We start from the raw sequence: 13,048 nt of genomic DNA, 5'->3' as shown, positions 1-13,048 counted from the left end.
TGTCCCCGAGCGCATTCCCTTCCGCACCTCCGGACAGGGAATCCAAGACACTGGAGCAGTTTGGGAAGAAGACTTTCTCTTCCGCCAGTTCAGGGTTGCGGTCTGTGAACACCGCATGCCTCTTGGACCATTTTTCCCAATCTGTGTGGGATACGGTGGCGCAGGTGCTGCCTCAGTGTCCGGAGGAGACCCGGACGGTGCTCTCCCAAGGTATTACTGAAGTGAGGGATTTAGCCAAGTTCACGATTCGTTGTGGCCTTGACACTGCCGACTCGCTGGGCAGAGCGATTTCCATGACCGTGGCGCTACGCCATCACGCCTGGCTGAGGACAACTGGCTTTTCAGGGGATGTCCAGAACATTCTGATGGACATGCCTTTTGATGACACTCGCCTTTTTGGAGACCAGGCAGATAGTGCGTCGGAGCGCTTTAAGGACTCGCGGGCTACGGCCAAGTCCCTGGGCCTTTCGGCCACCCGCACTCCTTCAGCTTTTCGCTCCTTTTGTGGCCACGGAATGGGGCGCCCAAACACGTTAGTTTCAGAGCCACAGGCCTGCGCAGCAACAGTCTCAGTGCAGCCGCGGACGTGGGACCCGCCGAGGTGGGTCACGGGGCCAGCGGGTAGGTCAGTTTACTACCACCCCTGCCTCCAAACCTTCCTAGTCTAGTGTTTCAGGCCCATCAAATGCCAGTGGGCAGCAGGATTCGCTATCGCTTCCTCCACTGGCGCAACGTCACTACGGACAGGTGGGTTTTACAGATAGTATGAAGGGGCTACTCCCTCCCCTTCGAGACTACCCCTCCAGCCATGCCACCTCAGTTCCACCTCATGTCGGGAGATCACTTGACACTTCTCCAGCTGGAAGTTGCGGCCCTCTTGGCCAAGGGGGCCATCGAGCGCGTTCCGACGCCAGTAGTGGGTCGTGGTTGTTATTCCCACTACTTCCTGGTTCCAAAGAAGGACAAGGGTCTGCGTCCTACCTTCGCAACGTCAATCGCTTCCTCCGGAAGGAGAAATTCAAGATAATCAAACTTGCTCAGGTCTTGTCTGTCCGAGACCCGCGAGACTGGATGGTAGCATTGGACTTGCAGGGCGCTTACTTTCATATCCCCGTCCTGCCAGCCCACCGGCGTTACCTGCGGTTCACGGTAGGCCACAAGCACTTTCAGTTCACCGTGCTCCCTTTTGGACTTACCAGTGCCCCTCGGGTGTTCACGAAAGTGATGGCAGTGGTCTCAGCTCATCTGCGCAGATCGAAGGTTTCAGTCTTCCCCAATCTGGACGACTGGTTGTTGAAGGCGGGCTCGCCCCAGGCAGTCGTCACCCACCTTCAGACTACGGCCGACCTCCTGCATTTGCTGGGGTTCTCCATCAATGTGCCGAAGTCGCATCTGATTCCCTCTCAGAAGCTCCTCTTCATCGGAGCGGTTCTGGAAATGGCGCAGTTTTGGGTTTATCCTCCCGAACAGCGAGCCCGGAACATTCGGGCTATGATTCCGATCTTTCGGCCCTTGTCCTGGGTTTCGGTCAGGGTGACCTTGAGGCTGCTGGGCCTCATGGCCTCCTGCATCCTGCTGACCAATCATGCCAGATGGCATATGCGGGCTCTGCAGTGGGACATGAGGTTCCAGTGGGCGCAGCATCAGGGAAACCTGTCCAAGTACGTCCAGATCTCGGAGGTCACTGCACGACAATTTCAGTGGTAGCTCATGAACAAGCATTGGGTCAGCGGCAGATCACTCTGCCTTCCCCAACCGGAGCACACAGTGGTGACTGATGCATCCCTCCAGGGATGGGGCGGCCACATGGGAGAGGCGGAGATCAGAGGCCTCTGGTCTCCGGCGGAGTCCAAGCTCCATATCAACCTTCTGGATCTCCGGGCGATCCTACTTGCACTCAAGGCATTCCTTCCCTCTGTCAAGGGGAGAGTAGTGCAGGTGTTCACAGACAACACCACCGTCATGTGGTACTGCAACAAGCAAGGCGGGGTGGGGTCGTGGACCCTATGTCAGGTTCTTTGAACGCCAGGGTGGACAAACTCAGCCGCAGGTGCATGATGGATCACGAATGGCGTCTTCACTCGGAGGTGGCGCAAGGTCTCTTTCAACAGCGGGGAGAGCCTTGGTTAGATCCATTTGCCACTGAAGAGAACGTGCAATGTCAGCAGTTCTGCATGTTCGAATTTCCAAGGCGGCACTCGCTCTGCGACGCTTTTCGTCACAAGTGAAGTTGCGGTATATTGTACACCTTTCTGCCTATACCACTTCTACCTAGAGTGCTGAAGAAGATCAGACGCGACCGGGTCCAAGTCATTCTTGTGGCCCCGACTGGGCTTGAAGAGTTTGGTATCCCGAGCTACACAGTATGAGCGTGGATTCCCCGATCCGACTGCCTCTTTGGGAGGCTCTTCTGTCTGAGCAGCAGGGGACGGTCCTCCACCCGAACCTGTCCAGCCTCCACCTCCTTGCGTGGAGATTGAGCGGCGACAGTTGATTCCATTTGACTTGCCTCCTGAAGTCTGTGATGTCATTCTGGCAGCCAGGCGTCCCTCCACTAAATCGGTATATGCCCGCAGGTGGAATAAATTTGTGGCATGGTGCACAGCAAAAGGCTGTGGATCCTCTTTCTGCGCCTCTTTCAGAAGCCCTTTTGTTCCTTCTTTCTTTGGCCCGGCAGGGCTCTGCTCTGGGCACTATTAACGGCTACCATGCTGCGATCTTGGCCTTTCTCAGGCTCCCTGATCAGCCCTCTCTTTTCAAATCCCCTGTTGTAAAAAGATTTCTCAAAGGCATTACTCACCTTTTCCCTCCTATTCCTTTTGTGATGCCTCAGTGGGACTTGAATCTGCTTCTTACCTATTTGATGTGCGCACCCTTTGAGCCGCTTCACAACTGTCCTCTTCGTTTGCTAACCTTAAAGACTGCTTTCCTGGTTGCTATCGCCTCCGCTAGGTGCTTGAGTGAGCTCCAGGCTCTTTCCTGTAAACCTCCCTTTCTTTCTTTTCATCCAGACAAGGTTGTGCTCCGCATTCGTCATTCCTTTTTGCCAAAGGTTGTTACTGCCTTCCATATCGGGCAAACTGTCACCTTGCCCACTTTCTTTCCGCCTCCGCACCGTTCCAGAGAGGAAGAGAGGCTCCACTGTCTGGACCCAAAACGTGCGCTCTCATTTTACCTGAATCACACACAACAATTCCGGGTGGATGACCAGCTCTTTGTTGTCTACGTATGCGCCAAGAAAGGCCGGGCTATACACAAGAGAACTATCTCCTGCTGGACCGTCTTGTGTATAAAAGACTGTCATTCTCTGGCTAAAAAGGAGCCTCCGGTGGGGCTGTGCGCCCATTCTACCAGGGCAACAGCAGCTACTACTGCATTGGGACGTGGTGTCCCCCTGCAAGACATCTCTCAGGCAGCCACGTGGTCCTCGCTGCACACTTTTACTAAGTATTATTGCTTTGACAGCCAAGTCCAGAGAGACGGCTTCTTTGGCCGTTCAATTCTCCGTGAATTTCTGGTGTGATCTTGGTTCGCAGACCCACCACCGGGGTTGGTATTGCTGGGGTATCTATTCTAAGGTAAGGAATCTATCACTAACGTGTCTCTTTCAGATGCACAAGTTACTTACCTTCGGTAACGATATATCTGTAAGAGACATTAGTTAGTGATAGATTCCTTACCGCCCCACCCATCCTCCCTGTTCTGCGAACTGATTTCTAGGGTTAAGGTCGTCCCTTTAAGGGCCCTTGTTTCAATGCACCAGTGGTCAGTATCTTGCATGGCTCTGCGTTCCTGGCACGGAAAGTCGTGTACAGACTGACGTCAGCGCATGACGGCGGCATCTAAGTAGCTGTCGCGACGTCATCCCGGCGATCACGACGCCTACGACAGACGCGGAGCCGCACAACACCACCTTCCGACGCACAGGAGTACTGCTGAGGAAAACTTTCCGGATCCAGTCTGACGCCTGGGGGTAATTCTAATGTAAAGAATCTATCACTGACTAATGTCTCTTACAGATATATCATTACCGAAGGAAAGTAACTTGTGCTTTTCGTATATTGTAGATTAATAAATATTAAAAGCTTCATCAATCTCCTCTTGTGTGTGGAGAATAGTACCTTGCTCATCTCTAATGCTAGTTGTAGGTGCACCAGAAGTTTCTGTTTTAATTAGCCATGCGATCAGTTGACTAGCTCTATTCTCGTCAAAGTTGTAGTGAGAAGAGTAAGTGCAGTTGTCAGGGCAGTGCTAAATCCCCTTTAAAAATGCTTGTATATTCCTGGCCTGGGTTGTTCGGTCTATATTAGTAGTCTTGTATTGCTTCCCACTCCAGTCTTGCCAATTTCTCTTTCAGTAAGTTCAAATCACTACTCGTAGCTTGCCAGCTTCCCAACATTGCTCAAATACACCACCGCCAGATTACACATTTAAAGGCTTCCTATTTTGTTGAAATGGGGGGAGGGTATTTCAGCATGAAATTACTCATTATGACCTCTGACCGTTTTCCCCCAAATACTGATTTTCCAGAAAATCACTCTGTAGTTTCCATAAAGGAATCACAGACATTAGCTTCCCCCAGAGGTTCCCCACTTTCAAAAGGTTATGATCCAAAATCTTTTCCCCTAAATATTAAGAGCGGTATATTGATGTTGAACAATGCGTTCCAGTCTGGCATGCAGATCATGGAAATGCAGAAAGAATAAATATTTCCAATCTGAAGGTGATTAGATCACCAGGCATTTACTAGGGACCAATGTTTCGACCACTCCTTAAGTTCGTTAGCCACTCTGTTATTAGTGGAGAATGTCAGTGGAGGATGGGTATGGCCACGGTCTGTGTCTATAACACTGTTAACGTCTCCCCCTACTCACCATGGAAGATGTGGCCATTGTACTACTATTTTTGCTAGTAATATGTAAAAGTCAGATTAGTCTACATTTGGGGCATACAGACCGCCCCAAAGTAAATAGATTCCATTGAGTCTCCCCTCCACAAGCACATGTCACTCTGTTTTATTGTCTACCACATTGTTGTATACAAAAAGAATCCCCTGCTCTAGCCTAAACTGCATCTCCACTGATGTCTGAGGAGAAGCACGTTTAAAATCATTAGCCTCTCTAGTGTCTTTATAGCTTCAACCCCTCAGCGTTTGGAAAATCTGTTTCGTGGAATAGGGCAATGTGTCCCTATGGATTTAGAATGATTCTAAATGCCGTTTATGAATTAAGTTTAATAAATGTTAGTTTCATAGAATCTGTGATAGATGCTTTTAAAAGTATGTCATTGTAAAGTTCTAGTAAATATGATCTGGGCCTGGGGTTCCTTCAACTAGTTAATTTATTATACACAGGCCCTACAGTCCGTATGCGATTGGGACCATATATATCGGACGCTGTCCCGGTGCACAGAGGCACTAGGCAAGGGTGCCCTCTGTCACCCCTTCTATTCACGCTTGCTATAGAGCCATTAGTGGAGGCAATTCGCACCACACTCTGAGATGGTATACTGCTGGGGGACGCAATACATGAGGTATCACTATATGCGGATGACCTCCTGGTCTATATTAAAGACCTAGAGAAGGTCCCTGACCAATTAGCGCGCCTGCTACAGAATTTTTCCACCATCTCAGGACTAAAAGTGGATGTAGAGAAGTCCTGTATATACGCGTTACGAGAGAGGGGGCTGAGACCCGGACTTTACCATCAATGGTAGAAAGGTGCAATGGAGAGAGGATACCTTCCGCTACTTGGGTATCCGAATTTGTCGGCAGCCGGGAGACCTGTTGACGGGAATCTAGGAAGAGCCCTGAAAGCAATCCAGTCACACATGCACAAACCGAGAACTGCCTTTTGAATGGTCAGTGTACTTACTGCACCAATTTAGGAGGCCGTCTGCCACAACAGTAGCATCAAGATTCCTGGATCTGGGGATAGTAGTTGCTAAAAGACTCCTTACTAAACGATGGAAAGCAGCAGATCCTCAACATGTGCGGGCAAGGCGTCATTCGTTGCTTGCATGGACTAAGGCAGAGAGCATCGCTATCAGGCCTGAGGAAACGTTGGGGTTACGCCAAGAACCCATAGCAATGCATTGGGATGCTTTCTTACATGAATTGCAGCAGATCGAGAGGGAGGGCCCTGAGGGGCAGTCCGGCTGAAGGGGGGGGGGGGGGAGAACAGGCAGAATACACTATGTGCCTTATCAGTGGGAAAGCCGCGGTATTCCATGGACAAATATACTTTAGTTAAGTGCATGCACAGGAGTGGGCGTGGTAAATGGGAGACACAGAATAAAGCACTTATACAAACCTGCATAGCACGCAAGAGCGAAGATGTGAAAAAGTGGTAATATGAGCGGGGCAACGTCATTGTTCATGTTTTGTTAGTTCCATCTGTTCATTGGCTTTATACGACAAAGCTAGAAAACTCTTGCAGAATATTGTACATGGTCAATTTTGATATAACTGTAACTATCTGTATTTCTGCATACTGAGTAGCGATGACTGAAAGATGTATAATGCGATCATGTATGATGAATACTGTACAAGGACTGACATTGATGGCTAACAGATGCCTACGGTGTATTATACATGTCTTTATTGTTTGGCAAAACATCAAATGTCTCCTCTCAGAAAACTGTATAAAATCAATAAAACAGATTTAAACAAAAAAAAAGTAATTGAAAGAAACCTTGGTGAGCCCTCCAAACCTCTACCATGGCTGGAACACGGTGTGGGCCATGCAGTGGTGTAACTGTTGGTAGCATCATATGCCTGGAGAAGAGGGATCTGTAAAAGCATGAAAAGCTGGGAACCTGCCCTCTTGGGTTAGGGGGTGTTTCAAGACAGCTTCAGGGTTGCTGATGTTTCCCTGCTATGGTTACAGTACCTGGTGATAGAAGCACTCAAGCCAATATCTTTTTCATCAGCAATAGCAGCTTAGGGATGTTCAAGGGACCAGGTAGAGGTATCTCCTGGGCCCACCTCATAGGGAAACATTTTCACCCTTTAACAAAACAAGAACCTGCCTGATAAAGAAGCAGGGATTCCTATGGGTAGGGTGGGATGGTTTTGAAAACAGGCTTGGTGTACTTTTTTTATTCCAAGATGGCCGCTGGGGGTAAGCTCAGTGACCTCCAGAAACTGTGAGAGTTCTGAAGCTCCACCCCTGCCTCCTTAATGCAAGCTACTTCCTGTAGGAGGCAGCCAAAGCTCATGGATGGCTATTGGTGTCCCTTACTGTGACACTCAAGGTACTTCAGAATGCCCCTCTTGAAATGAGCTAGCTGCACGGTGTCACAGTGTGGTGGCTGTCATGTTAGGATTCATGGCCGCAGCTCCTGTTGGAGACTCCTTCCTAGCCAACCCTTTCCAGGCCGTATGTCTGGGGCTAGCATCCTAGGGAGACCCCAGACATTGTACGTGGTGCATTGTCGGCTGTTGCCATTCCAGGTGGAGTTGAGCTACATCGCAAGCAGTCCTGGGGATGCTTTCTGGTTTTATGGGGCTGGTTCCTGTTAAGTGGTTCCCCGAGGCAATTGTCCACATTCCCTGGCTTAGCGAGGGCTGTGTTGGCCTCTAGCGTCTCTGCAGGATACATGGGTGCCTCACAGAGCTAGATGCTATTATCTCATGTGGCTCCTGAATGCTGCCATAGCTTACCAGGATAGCCCAATTCAATGCTGCCCCAGCCTACATCCTTTGCGATCTTAAAAAAAATATTTTTGCAAAATGCCAATTATAGTTGAAGGCAAGCAAGAACAGAATAGATTCTTTTGAAAACCAAATTATAGATAAACACACATACACCAGAAATGCAAAAAAGCAATCATCTTTTACTTAGCATTTCAAAGAATGTAATGATAAATGAATCATCACAGGGCTGTCAATAATGTTCAAATATATAAGCGACGCAAGTGAATAGGTGACTACAAGTGAAACAATTGAAGGTGACAAATTAAGTGTATTAAACAATTGAGCAACAGAATACTTTGTATTTACAATTAGTACATTTTCTGGGGGAGGGGGGGGAGAGAAAAGAAATAGGGTCCAATTTCATCACGTAATAACATGTATCACAAGCTTCGTAATTAAATTGCAATTGATTTCTAAGCTTGGTGGTCAGTTGAAGTATGGACAATTAGCTGTCGACGTTTCGACCCTATCACGAGCTTAATTGAGGATAACGAAAGCGGGTCTTCTTCAGTACAGGGGGTGGTAAAGACAGCCGATTTGGGACCCTTAATCGCTTTCGGGATTGTTGATTGGACCAGGGAAATTCCTGGTGTGACGATTTGCGCACTCTAGGTTGCTGCAAATGGGATCAGGAGTGCCTTCAATGATTAAAAGTCAAAAGGTCCATGAATGACCTTGGAGTCGGACAGGATTACTGTGTGTTTTTACAAAGTTGCAGTAGATCACGGGTCATGAATTATTTATGCCAGAGCCGATTCTGTGATTAATTAAATGTCCCAATGAAAGAAGGGTGGCAGCCTCTACCTTATCTTCGTCGATCTCAAAGCAGCTTTTGACCTAGTCCCTCGGCAAACTTTGTGGGCGGTCCTGGCTGAGATGGGGATGCCTGCATGCCTTTTGTGGATTATAAAACGGCTCCATAATGACAATTTCGCCCAAGTCAGGTGTGGTAAGGGGGGTAATTTGACCCCAAAGTTTCCAGTTAATCGTGGAGTAAGACAGGGATGCGTCCTGGCCCCAACCCTATTTTCTCTCTATACTAATGCATTAGTGCCCCACCTGAGGGGAGTTAAGGACATCGATGCCCCCAAACTTAACAACGAGCAGGTGGTCGCACTAATGTTTGCTGATGATACCCTCCTGGTGTCTAAATCCCCTATGGGGATTCAACGTGCCCTTGATAGTTTCTCTGATTTTTGTTCCCAGAGAGGCCTTGAGGTTAATTCCTCAAAAACAAAATTTATGATATGCAACCCGCCCAAAAACAATGGTCCAAACCCTTCTCTCAATGGTGTTACACTGGATAGGGTCTCAGTCTTTGAATATCTTGGTGTCATACTTTCGGATAGGATGGAATGGGGTCCCCAGCTAGCAAAAGCTAAATTACGACTCACGCAGACTTGCGGTGGGATCCTTAAAATATATAGAGCTTCCATCTTAAAACCGATAGCACCCACCATTGAGATATACAAAGTACAAGCACGGGCTGCATCTCTCTATGGGGTTGAACTATGGGGGCACTGCCTAACTGGAGACATTGGGAGATCAGAGAACTCGTTTTTAAGGTCGTTACTGTCCTTACCACCCAGCACCCCCCTTATTCCACTCAGAATGGACCTGGGAGTAAGGTCTATCCAAGATGAAATTGCTTTAAGGCCACTACTGTATTGGCGCAGGCTGTGGGCAACTCCAGAGCTAGTGGATTATCAAAACGATTTAAAATCGTTAATGACCCCCCGTGGTATAGATAATATACCGTGGCTTCTTTATATAAAAAGGGAGCTTATTAGATTAGGCTTTCCCGCACTATGGCACCATCCTGAAACCCACGCTCCTACACTCTCTAGAGCTGAATTGGTAAATGCATTTTGGTTAAATAAAAAAAATATGATGCTAACCAATAATAAATTAGGCTCTTTGACCACGGACTTCTTTAATATCAAAGAAGATTTCAAAATAGAGCCAGTTCTTGACCTGATGGAGCCTAATGTCTCCAGAAAACTATATATGCAATTCAGGTATGGAACATTGCCTTTGAGAGCCTTCACAGGGAAGTGGTCGATAAATAATCTCCCTGACTGTCCAACCTGCGGAGCCCCTAGCGAAACTGAACTACACGTTCTCTTTTTTTGCCCAACATACAAATCCATCAGAAAACGTTGGCTTTGTCATCTCTGTAGGAATTTGGGGACCATACATTGTAAAGTTGCCTACAGAATCTTGAAGACAGACACAGCATTACCTATAGTCTTTTCGCTATCACGCTTCTGGTATGCTGTGTGGCGAAGGAGAAGTTCCCTTTTAGTCTCAAACTTGTCGGTATAATGTACTGTTTTGATGACATTTTAATCTTTTAAACTTTTACCTACTGTTTTAATGAATTAATTGGCAACCAATCTAATCTTTATTGTACTTACTCTCTATGTACTGTAACAATTTTTTTGTTTTTTTATGATTGTATGTCTTTGTGGATTGCTTATCTTTTATGGTCTATGACCGAAATAAAGATTATTTTGATTGAAATGTCCCAATGAAAGAATGAAACGTGAGGCGCACGGTTGCTGCCAGTCACGGAGTTACGAATAAATCATGGCCAGGACATGTTCTGGTGTTAGCCTCTGAACTTCTGCACTGCCGACATATGGATCCCTGGTTCCAGACTACATGAGTAGAAGGTGAATCTGTGGTGTCTTTATGGTGGCAGGCGGCTCCCTGCCTAGCACCAGCCTAGCAACGAGGCAGACTATGGGCCAGATGTATCAAGGTAAATTGCGATTGCTGTAAGAAATGCAATGTAATAATCTAAGTGAATATGTATTAGAACTCTTCTTAAGTAAAGCGCTCTTATGCCCATTCTGATAAACTCCGTTCTATGTAAAATTGCAAATAAATAACATTTGTACATAAATTAATCCCTCAGAAAAAGCATTACCAAAAGTAAATAACTTTGTCTTTTGAAAAATTACAGCCTACTATTATTGGTGAGATGGGAGGATTGTGTGTATTTTATCCAAATCCAGTGATTGACTGTTTTGTTGGAATTTAGAAAATCTGGTATTAACTTTACTGAGCCTGAGGAGGTGGCTTAGAGAGAGGTACTGTTCTGCAAAGTAACTGGAATAACCTCCAGAATGGTTTGCATGTACATTCTCTGGGGTACATTCTCATTTTGATGATTATGTATTTTCCTTCTGTTTCTCACCAAGTGTCTCTTCTCCCCTTTTAGGATGTGTGGAGGGGAAGAAGGAGTTTCCTGTACCATGAAAACCGCTCCTCGTGCTTCCATTGGCCAGGGGCTTCCCTGATGCTGCTGGCTGTTCTGTTGCTGTTATGTTGTTATGGAGCTCAGCCTGATGGCAGGTAAGTGCTTCATTTAGGAGCTCGTGGTATTCCAGGCCAATCCTTGGTATGACCTATTTATTGTTGGTAATCCTACAGTCTGTCTATAAGTACTCTGGGGTATACGTAAAGTGACAAATTTATATATTGCTTCATCTGGTTAGTGAAACGTTTATAGGATGAGTACATAGTTGTGAAATAAATTTAACTTTTGAGATGTTACTCATTGCAAAGGTTTGGATCGTTATTTCTGTATGGGAAACACAAGGCTTAGATAAATATGAGCATTTATCTTGCAAGGTTCTGGGAGGTTTAAATATGGTCTCCTGATTACAGTCTGAGAAACTTCAGCTTCATGTTACTTTAATTGATTATATGGGTTTACAGAGTTGTATTTTGTCACTATCTTTTGCATCTGTCCCTCACCAAGCCAAGGGTCTGAGATCGGGAATGCTCTGGCCCTCTTTTTCCTGCTACTATTGAACCTCTTCTTCATCGAACGACAGGAGAGGCTGAAACGCAGAGAGGTCATCCTGAGGCTTTCAAATATAATCAACAAAATCAGTTGTAAGTATTTGTTGACCATTCTGACCTTTCTTCTCTTCCTTTCCTTTTCTTGTCCCATCAATCCTCCCCTCCTCTATCCCACTTTCTCATCTTTTTCTTCACGAGTCCCTACTGTTTATCTATTAATGTCCTTATTTATTACTTAATTCACTATTCCTTGTTTAATTCCTCCCTCTTTTCCTTCCTTCTCTTATCTATTAGCTATTCTTGCTACTACCATATTTGTTCTCTGCTCATCTGTTATTTACTCACTCGTTACTTCACTCTATTTCCATCTTTAAATCTACCCCTCCTACTTTACATTCCTGTCCATATTTCCCCTTCTGTTCTGTCCACCATTTTTCTCTTCCTTCATTCTAACCCACCATTCTGCCTTCCTCCTCTTATTTTCGCTTTTTCTTTTGCTTTATTTCAATATTTGTTTTCCATCTTTTCTCTTCTTTTTCTCTACTTCCTTCTGCTTCAGCCTCTCTATTTCTTCCTCTTGCTTCCCTTTACCTGACCTATGGATTTACTATTCCTTCTGTCCCTATTCTCCATCAAACCTCTTTTCCTCTAGTTGAGTCCTTCTATAAATCACAGTTGTTTCCTCTCCCCTTTTGTCTCTTTCATCCTCCCTTACTGTATTCCATAGCTCCTTCTTCTCGTACTTTCTCCCTTTTTTCTCCGCTCTTTCGCCAGTGGTTTTCTCTTCCTCCTCTTAATTCTTTCATCTTCTTCCTCCTTTCCTTTTTTATGTGCTTCTTTCACTCACTCACTTCTCCCTCTTTCTTATTTCTTTTTCCTTTCTTCCTGTTCTAAGTTTCCAGTCCTTCATTCCAACTAATCCTTCAACTGCCTCTCCCTTATTCTCCATTTATTTTTATTTTTCCGAATTCATTTTTCCTGCTCTTTCTTGATCTCCCTCTAACATTTCTCACCTCTTCGGTACCTATTCCCCATTGTTATCTCTTTCTACCTCTCTCTTCCCTTTTTGTTTTGTTCTCATCACATCTTATTCTTTCTTTCTGTTCATCTCTTCTTACTGTGCCTTCCTCCTTAATTCTTGCTACATTTACATATAGGAACAGAAAAAGCTGCTCCAAATGATGCTGCTACTTCAAGGTTCTGAGCAGGTCCCTACCTCTATTGTTCCTTTTCATGTTCAGTTCATCTCCTTTGTAGTCACCAACTGCTTCATTAGTATGCAGATCAAATGGATTCATTTCTCCTTCTGATTTTTTGTGAGGAATGTTTTTTCAATTGTTTGACCTTTTTCCACTGGTTCAAAAATTAATTTGCCTCCTTTTGCATCTCACATGGTTGATGGTTTGCCTTAAGTTGTGCATTGGTTGTAGAGGAGCTTTCTCCAGTGTTAAGCCAAACAAAGCCTGTGTTTCCTGTTCATGGTACCACCATTTAGTGAGGTTGTTTTTTTCTCTACTTGAATTGAACTGAAGTATCTGA

At 45.9% G+C, this 13,048-nt stretch overlaps 1 protein-coding gene across 8 annotated transcripts in view; it reads left to right on the top strand.

Moving 5' to 3' along the window:
* Window positions 1–13,048, top strand: part of TMEM94 (transmembrane protein 94) — an 805,258-nt gene that overhangs the window by 195,674 nt on the left and 596,536 nt on the right. For all 8 annotated transcript variants that reach the window (XM_085617011.1, XM_085617013.1, XM_085617005.1 and 5 more), the window contains exons 4-5: window positions 10,923–11,056; window positions 11,466–11,602. In XM_085617011.1, coding sequence (XP_085473137.1) covers window positions 10,923–11,056; window positions 11,466–11,602 — 271 coding nt within the window. The remainder of the gene's footprint in view (window positions 1–10,922; window positions 11,057–11,465; window positions 11,603–13,048) is intronic.

The sequence above is a fragment of the Triturus cristatus genome, chromosome 7, assembly GCF_964204655.1.
Source record: "Triturus cristatus chromosome 7, aTriCri1.1, whole genome shotgun sequence".
Classification (NCBI taxonomy): domain Eukaryota; kingdom Metazoa; phylum Chordata; class Amphibia; order Caudata; family Salamandridae; genus Triturus; species Triturus cristatus.
Note: the sequence above shows the minus strand (reverse complement) of the source record. Positions and strands in the feature narration are given on the sequence as shown.